This window comes from Artibeus jamaicensis, unplaced genomic scaffold (genome assembly GCF_021234435.1).
Source record: "Artibeus jamaicensis isolate MK-2021 breed Jamaican fruit bat unplaced genomic scaffold, CSHL_Jam_final contig_465, whole genome shotgun sequence".
Lineage (NCBI taxonomy): Eukaryota > Metazoa > Chordata > Mammalia > Chiroptera > Phyllostomidae > Artibeus > Artibeus jamaicensis.
The window spans coordinates 3,143,664-3,164,202 of record NW_026521843.1 but is presented as its reverse complement, the minus strand read 5'-3'; the positions used below and the strand labels follow the sequence as shown (position 1 = coordinate 3,164,202).

Sequence of the window (20,539 nt, the reverse complement as noted above, 5' to 3'; positions counted from 1 at the left end):
CTTCAGATGTAATCGTAAATATTCTCAAATGCCAGCAATTCTTGTCTGATGTTACATGGTGCTTCGGTATTATTTATCGATGAAGAAGTTTTCTGTTGTCAAGCTTCTTTTAGGCAGAAAGCTTTTTCACTGCCGTGATCTCTCTTCTCTCTGAGCTCACGGCCTCTCACCCCGTTGTGTTCCTTGTCTCTGGCTGGGCGTCTGTCTGTCGCCAGAGGTGGGCGCAGGGCGTTGGTCCCTCGTCAGAGACGCTGCTGCGAACCCTGTGTGGGACACGGGGCCGTCGCACACGCAGGACCAGGAGGCCTCCTTCCCCCACACCTCCTGATGCGACAGTGTGTGTCTGGCCGCCATGTATCAGTGTCGTTCTATCTCATAGTACAGATTGTTCCAAATTTGTAAGACTGATTAAAAAGACTTTCGAAATTGGGTATTGCTTTGGACAGACCCTCTGATATGGAAACTATGGAAATTACTATTTCTGTTTTGTTCCCCTGGGTTCTTTGTACTAAATTAACCCCATTCTTATAGATTCTATAGATAGAATTGAGATTTTTTTTTGAAAAGTGTGAAATTATACATCATTCTTATAGATATTAAACTTTTAAGCCCTGGCTGGTGTAGCACAGTGGATTGAGCGTGGGCCTGTGAACCAGACAATCGCGGTTCGATTCCCAGTCGGGGCACATGCCAGGGTTTTAGGCTGGTTCCCTGCAGGGGATGCACGAAAGGCAACCACACATTGATGTTTCTCTCCCTCTCTCCTTCCCTTCCTCTCTAAAGATAAATAAAATATTAAAAAAATTTTTTTTATAGTACTTGTATAAAACTAAGAATTATTTTTCCCTTGTCCATTCTCTTGCATTTTCTTTTCTAAGTTACTGTTTGAATAGGTCACACACACGGTACAAAGGCCAGGGAAGCTGCCCACAGTGCCACGTTCTTCCCTAGAGGCGGCCATGTCACTGGTGCCGTGTGTTTTCCCAGAGACACTTCGTGCCTGTGCGGCGTGGGCGCACGCGTGGGCACCCCCACACTGGCGGGTCACCCCCTCCTGGGCCACGCTTCACCACTCCACCAACATGTTTGCGGCTCTGCCTGTCGGGCTGCCTCGCTTGTTTAAACAGCAGCAACTTGTTTGAGTTTTGTGGGGTCAGTAAATAAAACTCCTTTCTGCTCTAGAGCAGGGGCATCAAACTCACTTTCCCCGGGGGCCTCGTCAGCCTCGTGGTTGCCTTCAAAGGGCTGCATGTAATTTCAGCTCCTTAACTGTTAAGGAGTAGCTACATGTATACGGTCCTAAAATTAGTTTGGCCCTTTGAAGGCAACCGTAAGGCTGATGTGGCCCCCGTGAAAATGAGTTTGACATCCCTGCTTTAGAACTTGGAACCAGTTGAGAAAAATAGGTGTGATACAGGAGGTGAAAATACGTGGCTTATTGAATGACGACGGCCAGGTGGGTGGGAAGACGTGGGGTAGATGCGCAGTCACGGCAGGTTCCCTGTTTCCTCCCGAAATCGACCTTGACCACCCACCACGAAGGCTGCGAAGCCCGCCCCAGTGAGCTCACTGCCTGGTGGCAGAGCCGACAGTGCGCCCCCCCGCAGGCCGGCAGCTAGAGAGCCCCAGAAACGGCGCGGGGCCGAGGCTTTGTTTCGGCAGGTTAAAGGGCGCGTGCAGGGCGTGCTCAGGGGACGGCCCTGCTCCTGGTGACCGTTTGCTCCTGGGCTCTGCAGGGACCTGTCGCTCCGAGCTCTGCACCTCTGCCTCCTCTGCTGTGGTTGCAATAAATATTTTAGACTAAGTTGTCTTTTTTTCAACTAAATACAGAGGGAATGTAAATTTGGGAGTACATGTATAAATTTAGGAATCATTTATTGACATGTTTTCCTTACATGCTCTCCTGTTGTTTTTAAACATTGAATATTTAGAGCTGAAGGATTCTGTGTAGTTCTGGTTCTAAAACATATTTTTCTCTAGAATCGTAGTCTTTTTCAAATATCTAAACCAATGCAGTGTTCAGAGTTCGACTTTTTTCCTGAAGTGTTCTAAGCATGTTATCTCTTTAAGTATAGATTCGCATTCTCAAGTCTCCACAAGAGGTAAAACCTGGTGAAAGGCACTATAATATGGCAAAAAGTTACCCCAATGAAGAAAAGGACGCGTGGGATGTGAAGATGTTGCTCGAGGTAGGTCGTGCAGCCCTGGGTCTGTGGGGCGCCAGGCCCCAGGGGTGCCTGTGCGCGGGTCGTGTCTGCGCTGCTGGAGGGGCGTTGGAGGGAGTGCGTGGAAACCGGAGCAGCCCCAGCTGACCCGGCAGTCCCCTTGTCCCTGGCAGCGGGGCCAGCGGCAGGAGGGCAGAAAGGCTGTGCACATGGAAGCGCCCCTGAGCAGCGCCCCTGCTCCCTGCTGGCTCTGAGAGTCCAGTGGGGTGACGGACGGTGCATGCCCAGCGTGGACATTCTCGGTGCCATTTTGTTTGTTCAGGTCTCTCTGAAACTTCAGTGAGTCTCTCGGCCATGATGATCTGGCGGTATGGAAATAAATCAGGCGGCAGAAATGTAATTAGAGATCTGGAAGGCCTGTGGAAGAATGTTAAGTTTTTGGTTTTTGTCCTGGCGATCAGTCTAAAGGCAGTTTACCTAAACCCTCTGGGCCCCGACAGAACATGGCTCGTCCTGTTGGCCACACGAGGTCAGCGCCTGGTTCTGTGTGTGCCGCCGCTTCGAACAGGACCCGTGGGGTGATGGGGTTTGTCTTTCAGGAGGTCGATGACGTGTTATTTTCCCCTTGGTGCTCTAAAAAATTACCATGGGTTTAGCAGCTTGAAACAACCCTGGAGTTGTCCAGTGGTTTTCACAGGTTAGTACAGGCGCAGTGTGGCGCGTCTGGGTTCTCGTGAGTCTCACAAGGCGGAAATCCGGTGTTCAGACTCGGGGTGGAATTCCAGGAGTACCGCTGAGTCCCGACCCGGAGTGGGACCCACAGAGCGCTCCGTCTGTGCGGTACACCCATGCGCCTTGTGCAGTTTGACCTGCTGGCAACCCCAGAGGTCGGTCGGGATGGCACTGTCAATCTTCCACGAGACTCGGCACGTGCTGTAGTCTGTTAGGACTGCCGACGACCAAAAGGACCAGGGGTGGGGGCTGAAAGGACAGGCCTTTATGGTCTTGTAGTTCTGGAGGCTTGAGGTCTGAGGTCAAGGTGTTGGTTGGGTTGGTTTCTTCTGAGGTCTGTCTCTGGCTGGCAGATGGCCATCTTCTCCTCCTGTCCTCACGTGGTCTTCCCTTTGTCTGTCTGAACCCTCATCCGCTCTGGGAAGGGCACCAGTCAGGTTGGATTAGGCCCACCCATATGGCCCCATTTCACCTTAATTACCCTTGAAGGGCCTCATCTCCAAATGCAGCGACATTCGGAGGTGCTGGTGGTTAAGACTTGAACATACGAGTTGGCGGGGACACAGTGCAGCCCGTGGCAGCAAGGTTAAGTGACTTGTCCTTGGAGAGTCCTATAGCTGTGACTGATGGCCAGAATCGAGCAGCCAGATGCCCTGACCCCTGGGACAGCCGAATCGTTGCACCTGTCAGTGGGGAGGCGTGGAAGGGAGGCTCTCGGCTCTGCAGGTGCTCCCCCAGTCCCCCCTCTCAGGCTCCTAGCAGGCTCCCAGAGGCCCCTCTGTGCGCCAAGCTGTCAGAATCCGCGAGTGGCCAGGGCGGTGTCTGCTGGCTACACCGCATCCCTCATCCAGGCCTGTCCTGCCGCTCATTGAAGCATTTTAAAAATCAAGGCCTTTTTAAATGGAAGACCACAGGTTGTTCTAGCAGAGGTTTTTGAAGTAATATGTAGAGTCCTTTTAAGAAAAAAAGTCCTCCCAAAGCACCAGTGCTGACTTAAATGGATCGTAATCTTAATTTTACTAACATAAAACTAACTATACATGCCTTCTTATGTTTGTATTTATAACTCCTGTACATTCTAAAATCAAAGCAAACTTTGAAAAAACAACAACACTGCCAAACCAGCAGGGTCCTTGAATCACGTGTGAGGCCTCAGCGCGGGGTGTGGTGCTGAGCCCCCCCACCCCAGAGGTGTCCCCGCCCTGAGACCGACACATATGGGGTGTCCAGTGCTGGGCCGCAGGGTCCCCACCAGGCCCCGTGGCTTCTGACAGCTGCTGCGAAGAGCTCCCCACCTTCCCTCCTGTGGGCCTTCCCGCCTCCCCGCCAGTGCAGGTGGTGGTCCACCCCTCACCTGCACAGGTGGGCGGGCCGAGCCGTGGCTGAGGAGCTGCACAGTGTGGCGCAGACCTGCAAGCCTGCGGTGTCATACTTGGTCGAAGCATCTTACAGTATGATGTCATTGTTAATGCAATTAAGAACACCTTTCTTTTTTAAAGCAATTTAGCTTTGATATAGCTGAAGAGGCATCCAAGGTCTGTCTAGCGCACCTTTTCACGTACCAGGACTTTGACATGGGGACTCTCGGACTAGCGTATGTTGGCTCTCCCAGGGCAAACAGTCATGGAGGTGTCTGTCCAAAGGGTAAGCTCCCACCCATGTGCGTGCGTGTGCGGTCACGGCGGTCTGCCAGGCTCACACGGCGTCCTGTGCAAGCACGGTGTCTGTCTCCGTTCTCCTCCAGCATACTACAGCCCGACAGGGAGGAAGAATATCTATTTGAATAGTGGTTTGACCAGCACAAAAAATTATGGTAAAACCATTCTTACAAAGGTATGTTCTTTTATTTTGTTTAAAGGATAGATTTTTAGTTTATTGTAGTTATATATTTATGTAGATGCCTTCTAAAAGAGTAATGCACACTGGGTATTTTTGTTTCTGTCTAAAAACACACTTTCTGTGGTGGGCAGTATGAAGATAAAAGGTATACAGAAGAACATAAAAGGTACCAGTCAAACTTCCTTCCAGAGCCTTCTGGGCTGCTGTTTTCCCTAGGGCGTTCCCTGGAGCCCTCCCTCCCCCCGCCCAATGGGTGCTGGCTTCCCGGGCCTGGTGTCTGGAGATGCCCCAGACTTGTCCCCTGGGCCCCTGTTCCTCCTCTTGATGTGCACCACCACAGATGCCCTAGGAGTGTCCTAAGAAAGGGGACCTATGGCAAATGCCTGAGATTCTGTGTATCTGAAAATGAGAACTGGTATGTTCCCCGAGCTCTCTGCACTGGAAGGCATTGCTCCATTGTCCTTTAGTGTTTGTGTCCCTATTAAAGACTCTGAAGTCATTCCCATTTTTTTTCCTTCGTATGTGGCCTGTTTTTTCCCTCTGGAAGATTTTAGGATCTTGTTTTTGCCCAGATGCGTCCACTAGAAGTGTGCTAGACACACTCAGAACCCGCACAACGGTCCCATACACAGACTTCAGTGAGGGGTGCGCTTGCCTGCCCCAGCCAAGTGGTCCCCTAGGGGTGTGGTCCGTAGGCAGCTCCGCATAGGCAGCAGGGGCTCAGGTGCCCCGGGCCTGGGGTCTCCCCACTGTCTCTCAGCCCTTGGAAAGCACAGGCCTGTGTCCTCCTCGTCACCCCATGGTCCCAGGATGGTTCCCGTCCGTGTTGCAGAAGGGAGGACACAGTGAGCGCAGGCTGTCCCCGTTAGAAAGCTGGTGTGGAAGCCCTGCCCCCTGGCTTCTGTCTCAGTGGGCGGAGCTAGGTCAACGGTGTGGCTGCCCAAACCCTCAAGGGACTGTGCCTTGGGGACTGTCCTAGTTGAGTACATTGCTGCCTGGGCAGAGTTAGGGGTTCCTTCGGCATCTGATCAATCAGCACCCGATTGACATCAGCAAGGCCCACTGGCCAAAGCCGGAGCAGCTGGGTATTGGGAAGTAATGTTTTCTCTGTGTGGTCTTTAAGGAAGCTGACCTGGTTACAACTCATGAATTGGGGCACAATTTTGGAGCGGAACACGATCCGGATGGTCTAGCGGAATGTGCCCCGAATGAGGACCAGGGAGGGAAATTCGTGATGTATCCCATTGCTGTGAGCGGGGATCATGAGAACAATAAGGTACGTCTCTTGGTGCTGCCGGTGTGGGTAGGAAAGGGAGCGGCTGTGTAACTACAGTGAGAGCTCAGGACGGGTTTGGGGGGTGGGGAGATGGGGGCTGCAGATTACTGAGGCCCCCGGGGACCGGGCATGCGTTCGGATAGGGTTTCTTTTTTTTTTTTTTTAATTGATTATGCCATTACATTTGTTCTATTTCCCCCCTCCTCCATTCCCCTCCACCCTGCACACCTCTCCCCCACCATTCTCCCCCCTTTAGTTCATGAACATGTGTCTCAAGTTCTTTTTTTTTTTAAGATTTTATTTATTTATCTTTAGAGGGGAAGGGAAGGAGAGAGGGAGAGAAACATCAATGTACGGTTGCCTTTCGTGCATCCCCTGCTGGGAACTGGCCTGCAGGGAACGGGCCTGCAACCCCAGTATGTGCCCTGACTGGGAATCGAACCGCCATTGTCTGGTTCGCAGGCCCGAGCTCAATCCACTGAGCTACACCAGCCAGGGCTTCAAGTTCTTTAGATTCTATATTTCCCCTACTATTCTTACCCTCCCCCCTATCTATTTTCTATCTACTGTCTATGCTACTTATTTTCTGTACCTTCTCTCCCCTTCTCCTCCTCCCACTCCCCTGTTGCTAACCATCCATGTGATCTTCATTTCTATGGTTCACTCCTGATCTAGCTGTCCTTTTAGTTTGCTTTTGTTTTAGATGTGGTTGTTAATAACTGCATTTGCTGTCCTTTCACTGTTCATATTTTTTATCTTCTTTTTCTTAGGTAAGTCCCTTTAACATTTCATATAGTAAGGGCTTGGTGATGATGAACTCCTTGAATTTGATCTTATCTGAGAAGCACTTTATCTGTCCTTCCATTCTAAATGAAAACTTTGCTGGATAGAGCAATCTTGGTTGTAGGTCTTTGGTTTTCCTGACTTGGAAATACTTCTTTCCAGCCCCTTCTTGCCTGGAAGGTCTCTTTTGAGAAATCAGCTGACAGTCTGATGGGAACTCCTTTGTAGGTGACAGTTCCCTTTGTGACTATAATCAACCAGTTTTGTGAGCATCTTTATCACCAGTGTTTTAAACTGTGCATCTGAAAGTTTGGCTATTTCTTCATCGCTTAGATTTATCGGCTCTGGGGCTCTGAGTTGTTCTTGAGCCATGTTTTGTTCGGTTTGTGCCTGTTACATACGAGGGGAGGCGCCTTGGTGTTTACCGGGCGGGACCACCCAGGTCGCAGGTTTGTGAGGCTGTATGTGGGGGCAGGGTCAGAGAGGGAGCAATGGCGGTCCTCTCCGCTCACCCAGTCCGCCTCACCGCTCACCCCCACCTGCTTATCCGAGTGCAAATGTGTGAGTCTGCCGCCCTGCTCCAATTGCTGGGGCCTGCGAAATCTGTCTCAACACTTGCCTCTTCACTGGTTTATCTGCGTGCAAATGCAGGATCGACTGCAGACAGCCAGCAGCGCCTCTTCCCTGGGTTCCGCCCGTAGCTACCCCCCACCTGGGATCCGCGCCCCGGCTGCCTGTGCACCGCCCGGATCTTTTTTGCCTGACTGGCTCCGCTGCTGGTTTTGCCCCTCTCACTGGTTTAGTTGAGTGGTCCGTTGTTTCCAGACTCCGTATTCGATTTTCTGTGTGGTTTGGTTGTGTTTATTATTGTTAAAACTTTATTGTTTTTAGATTTGGTTGTGTGAGGACGAAAAGTGTTCCTACCTACACCTCCATCTTGGTGGAAGTCCTCTGGATAGGGTTTCTTACAGCACACTAGCTGACTCGAGATATTGCCACCGATTTCAGAGACTTTAAGAGGGGTTGTGACCGACTCTTAATGTGAGAGTCAGACCAGAAAGTGCCTGAGGTGTCCGGTCCTGCCATCTTACCTAGCCCGAAGCAGCCGCAGTGGGCAGTGTGGGGCATCTCCAGGAAGACGTCCTGCTGCCCCCAGAGGGCTGGGGACGGGGCTGGGGTGGGGCTGGGGTGCAGGTCTCTAAGCAGGAAAGACGCTACGGTGTGTGTCCTGACTTCCCTTTGGAGCCCAGTCCCTTAAATATCCGTACTATAACAATTCATTGTAAGGTCCTTTTTGTTTGCTATTTCCCTTTTCATAACTTCATTGTTGTGTAGAAACCAGCATGCACATGTTGTAAAACTTTCTGAACAGTAGAAAAGTTATTTCTATTTAGGAAAAGTTACTGTTACGTGGAGTTTTGTCGCTGTGAAAGGAGCAGAGTGGTGACTTCTGAACCTCTGCCGATGTGAGAAGCCCTGTCACAGAAGAAGAAAGGACACTTAGTTTGAGAGTTTGAGAATAGCCAGAGTTCTGCTTTTCTTTATATTTTATTGATTAAGCTATTACATTTGTCCTGCTTTCCCCCCTTTGCCGCCTCCACCCAGCACCCCCATCCCTCAGGCCGCCCCCCCCCACTGTTCATGTCCGTGGGTCATTGGTGTGCGTTCTCCTGCTGCTCCGGTTCCCGTGCTGCACCCTGCGCCCGTGGCTGTTCTGTAATTGCCCGTCTGCACTTCCGGACCCCTCAGCGCCCACCCCTCCCCCACACCTGCCCGGTCTGGCAGCCATCCTGACGCTCTCTCCACATCGGCTGGTTTGGAGAACGGGCTGTTCAGGGCTCCTGATTAGTCTTCCCACTCGCAGGAAGGGCCGTTCAGGTGGTTTGGGGGACCTGGGGGAGGGGCTCCTTGTGAGGCACTGGTCACCTTAGAAAACAGAGAAACTGCTAAAATCTTGGGGACCCACGGGAACGTTTAGGTAACAGTTTGGAAAGTAGTCTTCTAACAGTGTGTACGCAACACTGCTGCTTCTTAGTACCTTCAGCTACGGAGGCTTGGGCCGAGGGCCATCGCACAGCCGGGCAGGCAAAGGGGAGGGTGCACCGAGTGCAGACCCTGTTTATGTGCCTGGGCCTCCTGCCTGGGAGGACGGTCTGCGTCTGGACCACCCTGTCACTGGGGGGTGCCGCACCTGAGGGAGGGATGGCCCGTGCCCTGGCAGAGCTCACGGCTCACACTCACTGCCGCTGCACCACCCTGCCTGTGCTCTTGGCCGTCTGGCTGGGGTGCGCGGGAAGGTCAGCATGTGTACAGCTGGCCCTCCATGGCAGATTTTCGACTCTTAACCAAATCCACACCAGCTTTTTAACATTCTGAAGAGGGAGAGAGCGCGGTGGCGCACAAGGACATTTAGAGGTGACAGCGATGGCACTGGATGTGCCCCAGGAGGCTCTGACTGTGACAGTCAGTCCAGAGTCCAGAGAAGTGCCACACACACGTGGCGGTGCGTCTTTACGTTGCTCCGGGCCCTCTGCGGCCTTGTCCTCGGCAGATGTTCTCCAACTGCAGCAAGCAGTCCATCTACAAGACCATCGAGAGCAAGGCCCAGGAGTGCTTCCAGGAGCGCAGCAACAAGGTGTGCGGGAACTCCAGGGTGGACGAGGGGGAGGAGTGCGACCCCGGCATCATGTACCTGAACAGCGACACCTGCTGCAACAGCGACTGCACACTGAAGAAGGGCGTCCAGTGCAGGTGGGCGCGGCCGCGGGCCGGGGTGTCCGGGGTGCAGTGGGTGGAAAATGCAGCGTGTATGAGCACCGCACATTAGGGCTCGGGCTCCCTGGTTTCCTGGCCGTTGTTTGCCTTGCGGGCCTGTTTCTGTTTCTGGTTTTTTTGTTTTTTTTTTTAAATTTCTGTATGACGTTAATGGAAACCAAGGACATGGAGATGTTTTAAAGATGAGTCCCTTCGGACCAGCCGTACCTCCTCTCCGCACCGCTGCTGCTCGAGTTGGGAGGGGCAGACAGGGCGCCTGGGCAGCCGGGTAGTGCGGCCCGGCCAGGAGACCTTCCCATGAGCCTGGGGTCCAGGACCGGTTACGTGACCATGGACTTTGCTGCGGGCTGCCCTCTCACTTGAACTGTTCCTTCTTCCGCAGTGACAGGAACAGTCCCTGCTGTAAAAACTGCCAGTTCGAGACTGCCCAGAAGAAGTGCCAGGAGGCCATCAACGCCACCTGCAAAGGCGTGTCTCATTGCACAGGTGCGTCCTACTGCTCGTGCGCGCGGGGTTCTCAGCCCAGGTGGGGGGCGGGTCTGGAGAGCCAGGTGGTGTCATGTGGATGCGAATACCCTTTCGCCTCGTGCAGAGTTGGGTTGGCCACACTCCTTTTTTGGGACAGGCCACACGCCTGTCGCTGGGCTGTGCCAGGCCATCACTGTTTGTCATCTACTTCGCTCACTTCGCTCTCCTGCCTCTCACGAGCATCTGCTCCAGTGTGTCTGACATTTGTCCAGACGTGTGCATACCCTTGAAACATGACGCGTGTTTCTGACATGCCAAAATGATGGTCTGCTTTAGATCTTTTACAAGATTTTATTTGTTTTTAGAGAGAGGGGAAGGGAGGAAGAAAGAAAGGGAGAGAAACATCGATTGGTTACCTCTCACACGTCGCCAGCTGGGGACCTGGCCCTGCAACCCAGATGTGTGCCCTGACTAGGAATCGAACTGGTGACCCTTTGGTTCACAGGCTGGCGCTCAGTCCACTGAGCCACAGCAGCCTGCTGGTTCCATGTTGGTTTTCAAAGTGGTGGCTGCTGTGCGGCGTGGTATCTGTGTCTGTATTGAGAGCACTGGTGGGCGCCTGCGGGAGTGTTGGTCGCGGGATCATCCTGCTCCTCTGTGCCCTGAGTGGCAGCTGCTGGGATCGCCCATGTCGCCTTGACACCATGGGCAGCCTGCGGCCGACACCCCCACGCATCTGCTCCTGGCTGTCGGCGTTTCCCGGGTGCCCGTGGAGCAGTGGGCCTGCTTAGTCCCTCGGGGGGCTGTGCTGATGTCGAGAGCAGTGGGACACACTGGCCTGTTGGTGCTGCTGTTAGTGTGCACGGGTGCCCCTGTCCCGACGTCCTTGTCACCCTGTCTCATTTCTGCCAGTCCGGTGCTTGCGAAGGGATTTCTCATCCTCATTTACATTTTTCTCGAACGTCTCTTTGTGTTCCCTGATCAGATTTCTCCACCTGAATAGCTGCTTCATGCACTTGGTCCATTTTATAAAATGGTGTTTCGTGTCCTTCGCTGTCCCTGATTTGGAGGGGTCCTTGCACAGTAATCTGTCTGGTTCACACATTGCGTACTCTCTCTCCTGTTTGCTATGCTTCAGGGAACAGAAATCTGTCATTTCAGTGTTGGGTGTGGTCCTGTCTGTGCGTGGAATGTGCAGAGCTGTGTTATTAGGGACTCGGTGGACACACCCCTGTGCCCTCTTCCCCTGCCCTTCCCTTACCAGTGTGCCTGTCTGTCTCCACCCTCGTGGTGCTTTTGGACTTCAAGATGTTTCATTTCACATGCAGCTCGCCGCCTGCATTTTCCTTTGGTGGCGGCAGTGGTTCCTGTTTGTCTGGCATACCTGTCCCGTTCTCATAGTTTTATAACTTTGTCCTTTGGCTGGTTGGATTTTTGAATAGCTTTACTGAGATGCGGACATACTGTAGCATTTGCTGGTGTTCATCCACTCAGGGTGTGCAGGTCAGTAGGTGTCAACGGGTTCACGTTTGTGCGGCCGCCACCACAGTCGACTGTAGATCGTCACCTCAGAAGCAGCCCCGTGCCCTTGAGGCAGCGCGCCCGATCTCCGCCCCCTGGCCCCGGGCCCCCCCGTCTCCCCATCCGGGTGGGTGTGCCTGTTCCGACATCCTGCACAGTGGAATCACAGTGCGCTGCCTTTTGGGACCCGCTTCGTCCACTCAGAGTGGCGTTCTCAAGGCTCGCGCCCGCTGTGGCGTGGGGCGGCGCTCCATTCGGTCCTGCTGCCGAACGCCGCCCCCTCCTGCGGTGTGTTCCGCCTTCATTCGCTCGTTTGTCGGTGCTGGGCTTTCCGCTTGTTTTCACTCTGGCTGTGAAAACTGGTGCTTCTGTGAGCTCTCCTGTGCGGTTTCTCTGTGGACGCATTTCCACTTTCCTGGTCTGTATGGCTGGATGGTCACCTCTCTGATCTTTGGGGCGCTGCCAGGCTGTCTCCCCTGGCAGCTGCTCCGTTCCCGCCCCCGCTGGAGGAGTTCGGGCTTCCAGTGTCTCCACGCCCTGGTCAGCATTTATTGTCCCCTGTCTTGGTGGCGGTCATCCCGGCGGGTGTGAGGAGTGTCTCCTTTTGGTTTTTCCAGGTGAGACTTGTAACATGTAAACCACAGGTGTGGTTTTTACGTTCTGCGATCTGTCAGCACTGCTGGTTTGCCAGGCACCGGGAGCTTGGATATCTCGGTCAGGCTTTAAAAACATTTCCTAGCTGTGCTCAGTGTTTCCATCTTTACTGTAATAAAGCAGACTCAGAAAGGTGTTTTTTCTCTTTTTTTTAAGACTTTATTTAGAGAGAGGGAAAAAGATGGAGAGAAACATCACTGTGTGGTTGCTTCTTGTGCGCCTACTGGGGACCTGACCCACAACCCAGGCATGTTCCCACCAGCCAGGGAGATGTTTTCTTTTTAAATAAGTACAACAGTTAGAATAAATGCACTTCTTGGTAAGCAGACTTTTGTCCCCGTAACACTTTACACGGGCAGCAGCTAGAGAGGACACGCTCGTTGTGAGGAAGTGGCCTGCACGAGTGGCAGCACCATGTCACGTTGGAAACGGGCTCGTTGGGCGTGGACATTCTTGGTCCCCTGCCTGGGCCTCCTGCATCCACACCTCGGGGGGCAGGGCCTGGCGACCTGTGCCACGACCGAGCTCCGGGTCGCCCTGCTGCACACTGAGCTTAGGGCCCTTGGTGAAGAAGCCATGCTGTGTTTCTGTGCTTCTCCACTGGTTCATACTTCAAGTTCAGTTTTTTAAGACCAGAAGTGAACAGATATCTGCGGGGCCTTCTGGGTGAGTCTGGAGGTGGCGTCTCACGCTGAGCGCGTGGCACGGCGGGGTGCAGACCCTCACTGCCCGTGCGTGCGGGGCCTGCCGTCAGCTGCAGCGGCTGTGGAACTAGTGTCCAGGAGACCCAGCGCACGCCCGGGGGCGAAGGGCCCTGCAGACCAGAGGCAGCTGTGAGGCCCCGCGGGAGGAAGGCTGTCGTGTTTCCTCCAAGCTTTGCGCCACTGACTGCCCCGTGACCTTGAGGCCGAAACCTTGGGCTTGGTTCCTTTCCTCAGCAGAGAGGCCGTGTCCCCCCACAGCCCCCGCCCCCAGCAACTCAGGGCACACTCATTGTTCTCATCGCGGCTTTTCCTCCGTTCTCCTGTTGACTGTTACCTGCTTGTGCCACTCGTTTTCCAGAACGAGTCACTCGCTCCATCCTCTCCCCCGAGTGTGGCATCCTTCGGTCACTCTTCTTTGTCCTCAGGCTCACCGATTCACTCAGGACACATGTATGGGGGGCATGCAGGGGTGGTAGGACTGGATGTAGGCTGAGTCCTGCATAGCAGGTCAGGTCTGTGCTGCCAGGCAGCGCAGCCTCCGCATTGGGGGGGGCATCCGGAGAGAACAGGGGTCAGCCAGAGAGATGCGAATTGGAAACTGCCCCCCAGCAGGAGAGAGATGGGTGGGGTGGGGTGGGGCTGGGCGGGGCAAGGGGACCCAGGCAGGTCAAGGGGATCTGGGAGGCAAAAGCTCAGGGGTGACAAAAGCCATCCAGTCCCCCCAGAAGATTGGGGACAAAGGACCAGCACAGCCAGAGCTCTGAGGTGGGACATACCTTGGAGGGAGAGGGTGGCTGTCCCGGCACGTGGCTTCCACGGGACGTTTGCCTGTAGTCCCTGCCGTGGCCCTGGTGCAGTTTTATTAGTGGCCATGGCACGTGTGCATGTTCACATGTGTGAGAGAAGCACACTGCACGGCAGGTGGGAGGCAGGTGTGGAGGAGGCGAGGTCCCGGAGACTGGGTGTGGACATTCAAGACCTTCCAAGGGCCTGGCACACCTTCTGCTAGGCCAGGGCGTCCTGTCGGGACAGGGTGGGCAGTGCACCCTGTGGACCTGGGGGTCGTGCCTCATGGGCGTCTGCTTGTTGGTGCTTCCAGGTAACAGCAGTGAGTGTCCCCCTCCCGGGAATGCCGAGGATGACACCGTGTGCTTGGACCTGGGCAAGTGCAAGGATGGGAAGTGTATCCCCTTCTGTGAGAGGGAGCAGCAGCTGGAGTCTTGCGCGTGCAATGGTGAGCATATGGCCCCGAGGCAGCCTGGCGCAGGGCAGAGGGCGCCTGTGTCTGCCCAGTGTAGGGCCTCTACTCGGGGGCCCCCATGGTGCCCACCGCTCCGTGCCACTGGCCGTGCAGGGCTGTGTGGAGACCAGCAGGCCTCTTGGCTCAGGTCCTGGATCCTCCACCTTGTCTGTGGAAACCATGTTACAAGTCTCACTTCTTGCCACATTTTTGGACCATGTGGCCGGTGCGGGGCTGGGTAGGAGGGAATTTTGTGGGTGATGGATGGGTGGAGGCCTGTCTTTGCCGCCCCTCCCCCATGTCCCACACACACTGACAGCAGCAGCAAGCTGCTTGTGTCCTGTCGGCCTTGAACTGTGAGGCTCCTTTAAGACCTCACCCGAGAGGGCCGATTCCAGGACTGGCCCATCTCAGGGTGCTCCCCACCAGGCACCTGTGCAGGGCTGCGCTTAGTAATGGGTGGTGACGCCGTGCTGACCTCTGACACTTGTCCTCGGGTTTCCGTGTTACTTTTGGAGCCCCTGGGTCTGAGGAGGACCTCAGGGATCGGCAGGTCCGAGCTGCTGCCCCTCCCCAGAGGGACATCTGCTGGTTTCCAGATAGGCGTCACGGCCCCTGAGCTGGGCCTCGGCCCATGCCGAGCAGACACTATCGAGCAAGTGGCAGGAGGCTTAGGGGCCCTGAGAGGACACGCAGTGAGGCCCCAGAGATGTGTGACGGACATGACAAAGCCTGGTTTCCCTCTGAAGCAGTTTTTGGTGTCATTGATCTTAGTGACTGTAAATGCTAACTTGCCCGGATGAAATCCGTCCTGAGTTACACTGCCAGTTGACTTCCTGGGCGTTTCCGCTGTTTGTGTGGGTGCTGGCGGCTTATCTGACGCGTCGTCACTCCTATCCCCACGTCCTGTCAGAGGCTGGCCTCTGGGAGGGGCATCACCCCGCCCAGGCCGCTGGGCTCCTGTCCCGGGGCACTGAGAGCCACGTCCGCGGGGAGGCAGCTCTGTCTGCAGCCCTGGTTTCTGGGGAGTCCCAGACCTGCCGAGGCCGCGAGGGCGGTGTTCTGAAGCATTGTGAGGCGGAGGGAGTGGTCTAGTTTTACTCCCGCAGGGAAAGGAAACGTTTCTGGTAGTTACTGTTTTTTGCCTTATGGTCTCTACTGAGGACTGGGGAGGTGGACTCAGAAGTTCTTTCTAGGGGCGGGATGTGGATAGTATTAGCTCTGGCAATAGAGGCGAATGCTCTCCTTCCCCCGTGGGGGCACGGCGGGGGTGGTGCAGGGAAGGGCGGCCCCGTCTCCAAGGAAACGCAGCCCTCCGCTCTTTTCAGAGACGGACAACTCGTGCAAGGTGTGCTGCCGGGACCCTGCGGGCCGCTGCGTGCCCTACGTCGATGCTGAGCAGAGGAACCTGTTTTTGAGGAAAGGGAAGCCCTGTACTGTGGGGTTTTGTGACATGAATGTGAGTATTTATTCACGTACAGCTTCTGTCTGTAGCTGCCGAATGATAAGTTTTTATGTCATAAATACTCAGTTTTGCACATGGAAGGAAACCAAAATGCCAATGCTGCACGTCCTCCCTTCCCACTCGCAGGGGAGGTCGGTGGGTGGGCCCAACCCACAAGCAAGCCCACGTAGGTTGGGGGGCTTTGGCAGAGTTGGCTGGTTTGCGGCAGAGGGTCCTAATTATTTGGTTTTCTAGGTTAATTATAAAATGGACCAAGATGGCAGAAATGCAAGTTTTTATTTTGAAACAGGAAAAATCTAGAAGCAGTTTGACCCACCAGAGTCAGACCCTTTGCTCTCTCGGGAAACATGACTTTGTCCGTGCAGAACACGAGGAGGGCGGTGTTAGAGCGCTCTCTCCGGGCAGCCTGGCTGCGCCCCGTCGGGGCGCGGTCGGGGCGTCCTCACTGGGTGCTGGTCTTCAACAGACTGGCTGTCTCGACTTTCGTCTCCTGGTGACTCTTTTAGGGATGACACTGTTCTCTGTTCACAGGGCAAATGCGAGAAACGGGTCCAGGACGTCATCGAGCGCTTCTGGGACTTCATCGACCAGCTGAGCATCAATACTTTCGGTAGGCGGTTTCCCCAGGTGGTTGCCCACCTAGAACTGGGCCCATTTCTGTGATACTTGAAAAGCGCGGCTTCAGCCTCCTGCGCTCTGATCACGCAGTGGAAGGCGGAGACGTTCGCCATGTGGTGCGGATGCCGCCTCAGACGAGGGAGGTCGGCACTTCCTCCAAGTGCGCGCTTCCTTCTCCACTAAAAAAGGGAGCACGCGGTAGCGTCCGCGTGGTTCGGTCCCGCAGGGTGTGAGTCTGAACGCTGGTTGGTGAGAGTTTAATTTATAAGCGGGCCACCGATTTTGCAGAAGCAGGAGGCACTCTGTCCTCTGGGCCCACAGGTAAGAGTTTAGCTGCGGAAGGCAAATCCGGAGAGCAGCGCTGTCCTCGTAAAGCACGGTTACCAGCAGCCTCCGTCCAGCGGCTCCACCCCCCCCCCACCCACTTGGGCACCCCAGGGACCCGCCGAGCACTGTCACCTGTGCGCCGCCAGGGCTCGCTCTGGGTGGGATGTGTCGAGCCTCGCACGGGCACCGCAGCTGCCCTCCCTGAGCGGGGTCCGAGTGCTGTCTAGCCAGTCTGTGGCGTCTGGCCCAGTGCCGATGTCCTAGCAGCCCCGAGATGTAGATCCGTGAAGTGTCTGATCACAGCACTGACTCTCCCCGTTGTTTGCAGGGAAGTTTCTGGCAGACAACATCGTGGGCTCCGTCCTGGTCTTCTCCTTGGTGGTCTGGATTCCTCTCAGCGTGCTCGTCCACTGTGTGGTGAGTCGCCCTTAAGGAACAAACCATTTTCTTAGTTTTTAGCAACTGCAGTCACGCACTCTTCAGAAAAGGTGAAGTTCGTTCTTAACAGAATCTGACGTTTCCAGTGACATCTCTGGGCGCTGCACCTAGGAAAGCGCTCCTTGGGAGGAGCTCAGCTGGTAGTCTCGTGAAGAACTTCGCTCTGTGTGGGTCTTCACTGTCGTGGAGTTTCCGAGGAATCGTGCAATCCGAGCACAGGGCGCCGTCTTGCCGGGCCCTCTGGCGGGTGCAGTGTGTGCACAGGGCAGTGCCCTGCACTGTCCACATCCTGGCATCACCACACGGGTGTGCAGGCCCTTCTGGCTAGTAAGAGCACACTGTCGTTTCGTTTGCATTCAAGTGAGCACCAGCTGACACACCGAATTGGGTTTGTCTGGGGGACTCCAGGGACTTGATCATCTTGGGGCTCTTTCTTCAAAGCCATTCTTACAGACCTGTCCCCCTTGCTTCTCTGGATGTGAGGGCTTGTCTCCTGCAGACGAGGTCGGACCTGGGCTTCCACCTGGGAGCACGTGGGAAATCCTGGCACAGCTCACGCGCAGGAGTGCTCACGGCTGGCCTCTCTGGCCAGGGTGGGGCACCGAGCCTGACGGGCCTGGGGAGGAGACGCTCCAGGGAGCAGGCAGTTGGGCTGAGGCAGAGCTGTTTCTACAGGTGACCGGGCAGCCTTGGCAGAGGAATAGCAGTGCCCTCCATCACGGGGGCTCTCACTTGAGTGAAACCTACTTTGTTAGCAGTGGAAGTTGCACTTGTGGGTCGTGAAGCCTGACCCTTGATTTCCAAGCAAAGTTGCCGTGAAGAGGGAGGGGCTGGCTTGTTTCTGACCCCAGAGCGCCTTCAGGGCAGCGGGCCTGGAAGCCAGGCGTAGATTCACGGGCCTGGCCTCCTACCTGGTGCCTGTCGTCACAGGGTGTGGCACCCCAGGCAGGGGCCTGGGGCTGTGGATGGAACCATGCGTTCAGGCTTCTGCATGTGTAGGCGATAAGGCCCAGTTCCGTGAGGGGTTGGGGCCTCGGGATCCTGGAGACAGCTGAGGATGTTAGGCTGTGGTGGGCTGGGCACTGAGGCCCAGCCCTCTTGGCCCCACTTGCAGCTGTGGCCAGGGTTGCCCTGGCACAGACCAGGCCTGGACGTCAGGGAGGTGGGTGCCCTGGGGACCCTCCTGCTCACGGCAGGCAATTGCTTACAGAATACTGCCTGGACCTGGCCTTCCTGACCACACAGGAAAATGCGTTCTACCGTGCAAAGGAGGCACTTCCAGGCTGGCGGCAGACCACTTTCTGTGACTCCTTAGTTAACCTCTCGATATCGGGAGCAGCCTGTGAGGAATAAGCACTTAACTGAATTTCATTTGGGAACCTTTCCCCGTTTTCTTCCTAGGATAAGAAACTGGACAAGCAATACGAATCTCTGTCGCTGTTCCACCCCAGTGTAAGTACGCCGCGTGAAAGTCATTCTCAATCGCACGTGGGACCTTGCTAATAAGACCTCCCATTGGCATCCCAGCTGCATTGCAACAGGAAGGGTCTGTGTGTGGGGGGAGGTCAAGTCCAGGGACAACAGCGAAAGTGAAGGGAGACACAGAGGGGTGCTGCTCGGCCGGGCCCCACAAGCTGCCAGCAGCGGAGCTCTGCAGCACCAACTTAGTACTTTGAGATCTTTTCTTGAGGTCTGGACCTGATGGAGTTGTTGTAAGTTCTCTTTTGGGCCTTGAAACAGTCAGTTGTCAGCCCATTTGAAAGCTACCCTTCCAGTTGCTCATGAGTCGAGGGCGCTTCGCCCCACGCTTTCTTCAGCGTGGTGGATCGGGTGCCTCCAGGAGGGCCGTTGGGCGGTGAGCTGGGTTGAAGGACGCCACTCATCTCCTCCCCGTCTTTGCAGAATGTCGAGATGCTCAGCAGTATGGACTCGGCGTCGGTTCGCATCATCAAGCCCTTTCCGGGGCCACAGACCCCTGGCCGCCTGCAGCCGTTGCAGGCCGTCCCCGTGCCGCCATTGGTGCCTGCGGCTCCGAAACTGGACCACCAGCGGATGGACACAATCCAGGAGGACCCCAGCACGGACTCGCACGCGGACGAGGACGGCTTTGAGAAGGACCCATTCCCCAGCAGCAGCACAGCCGCCAAGTCCTTTGAGGACCTCACGGACCACCCGGTCACCAGGAGCGAGAAGGCCTCGTCGTTCAAGCTGCAGCGGCAGAATCGCGTCGACAGCAAAGAAACCGAGTGCTAGCCCAGGGGCCGGCGTCCTGCGCGCTCCGACCTGCCTGAGTGGTAAAGTGTTCATAGATTTGATCTAGAACCACTCACAGGTTTTTGTGAAGGTCTGGGAGGAACAAGAAGTGACTTCCAGCAGGTGCTGCTCGTGTGTTTGCCCTTTCCTGGGTGACCAGGTGCGGTGACTCTGGCTTGTCCGGAGGTTTTAGTGTTTGAAATACCCTCAACCTGTGGTGCAAAAGCAGAACACACAGCTGGATCACATTGAAGTATTTACGTTTTTGTAAATTGACCTTTCATGCTGGTGCCAGTGTGGAGGCGGAGACGCTGGCCTCCTCTCCGTGTGGTGTAGGGAGATGGGGGCGCTGGGCAGGGACTTGTGAGGACAGCTGGGATGCAGAATACTGTATTTTTTTTTTTGCCGACAAGACGGAAAAGGGAGCTGTGTGTTCTTTGTGAAGTGGGGGTTCTGTCTCTAGGGCAACCCAGAGCTGCCACCGGCAGGGAGGAGGACACATCTCCGTTTAGGAGTAATTTGCATCCATGTTTCCATAGAATTCTGAGGTTGGTTCTTTCTAGAACTAAGTCACTCCAAACAGTTTACAGTGAGAGTCCCAAATGTAGCCAGGCGAATGACAGAATCCTGCCCCCTCTTTAGGCCCTAACTTGCGGGGTGGTTTGTTTTGTAAGTATTTTCATGTGTTTCTAATACTGTTGCTTAAAAAACTCACAAAACCTAAACTACTTCAGAGTAAGAGTACAGCCACCTGTTTTAAACACTAGTGGCCCAGGGGGGATGGGGTGCCCCTCGTGGGCCGACTTTAATTCCACACAGTGAGTCTGAAAACCCCCTGGAGTCGGCCTGCGAGGGGCCGTTTGTGTTGTTCCTGCTTTAGTGCCTCGGGTTCTGGACGGTGTGCACTTACCGTGTGAGGAAGCCGCCATCAGATGAGATGGAATCCCGATTTCCCCCCGTGACAAGTGGTGTCTCTTTTCTAAGGATGTTTGTTACGCAGATACCTGTTACACTAATACTTGAACTTGTACTTTGTGGTATTTGCTGTCTTTTAACTAGTTATGATACTCTCGTATTTTGGTTACACGTTTGGAATCGGATGTCAGGTGTGTGGGTGTGTGTCTGAGAGGGAAGTAGTTCCCAGCTGAATGAAAGGAAATCATTTTTTTTATAAAACTCACTTTTTAAAAAGCGGAACCGGCTTCCCCTTTTCTCCTTTTACGGCACCAGCAGGCTGCGCAGGTTGTGGCTCTGGAGACCCCGCGGCAATCAGCGAACTGA

At 54.8% G+C, this 20,539-nt stretch overlaps 1 protein-coding gene across 3 annotated transcripts in view; it reads left to right on the top strand.

Moving 5' to 3' along the window:
• ADAM17 (ADAM metallopeptidase domain 17) overlaps positions 1–20,461 on the top strand; it is a 49,741-nt gene extending 29,280 nt beyond the window's left edge. For 2 of the 3 annotated variants that reach the window (XM_037151804.2, XM_037151805.2), the window contains 12 exons: positions 2,076–2,189; positions 4,397–4,541; positions 4,642–4,730; positions 5,860–6,012; positions 9,347–9,546; positions 9,953–10,056; positions 14,017–14,151; positions 15,486–15,616; positions 16,154–16,232; positions 16,896–16,984; positions 18,407–18,457; positions 18,908–20,461. In XM_037151804.2, coding sequence (XP_037007699.1) covers positions 2,076–2,189; positions 4,397–4,541; positions 4,642–4,730; positions 5,860–6,012; positions 9,347–9,546; positions 9,953–10,056; positions 14,017–14,151; positions 15,486–15,616; positions 16,154–16,232; positions 16,896–16,984; positions 18,407–18,457; positions 18,908–19,258 — 1,641 coding nt within the window. In that variant the 3' untranslated portion in view covers positions 19,259–20,461. Of the gene's footprint in view, positions 1–2,070; positions 2,190–4,396; positions 4,542–4,641; positions 4,731–5,859; positions 6,013–9,346; positions 9,547–9,952; positions 10,057–14,016; positions 14,152–15,485; positions 15,617–16,153; positions 16,233–16,895; positions 16,985–18,406; positions 18,458–18,907 lie in introns of all 3 variants that reach the window. The other variant, XM_037151806.2, reaches the window with a different exon arrangement.
• Positions 20,462–20,539: the final 78 nt, after the last annotated feature.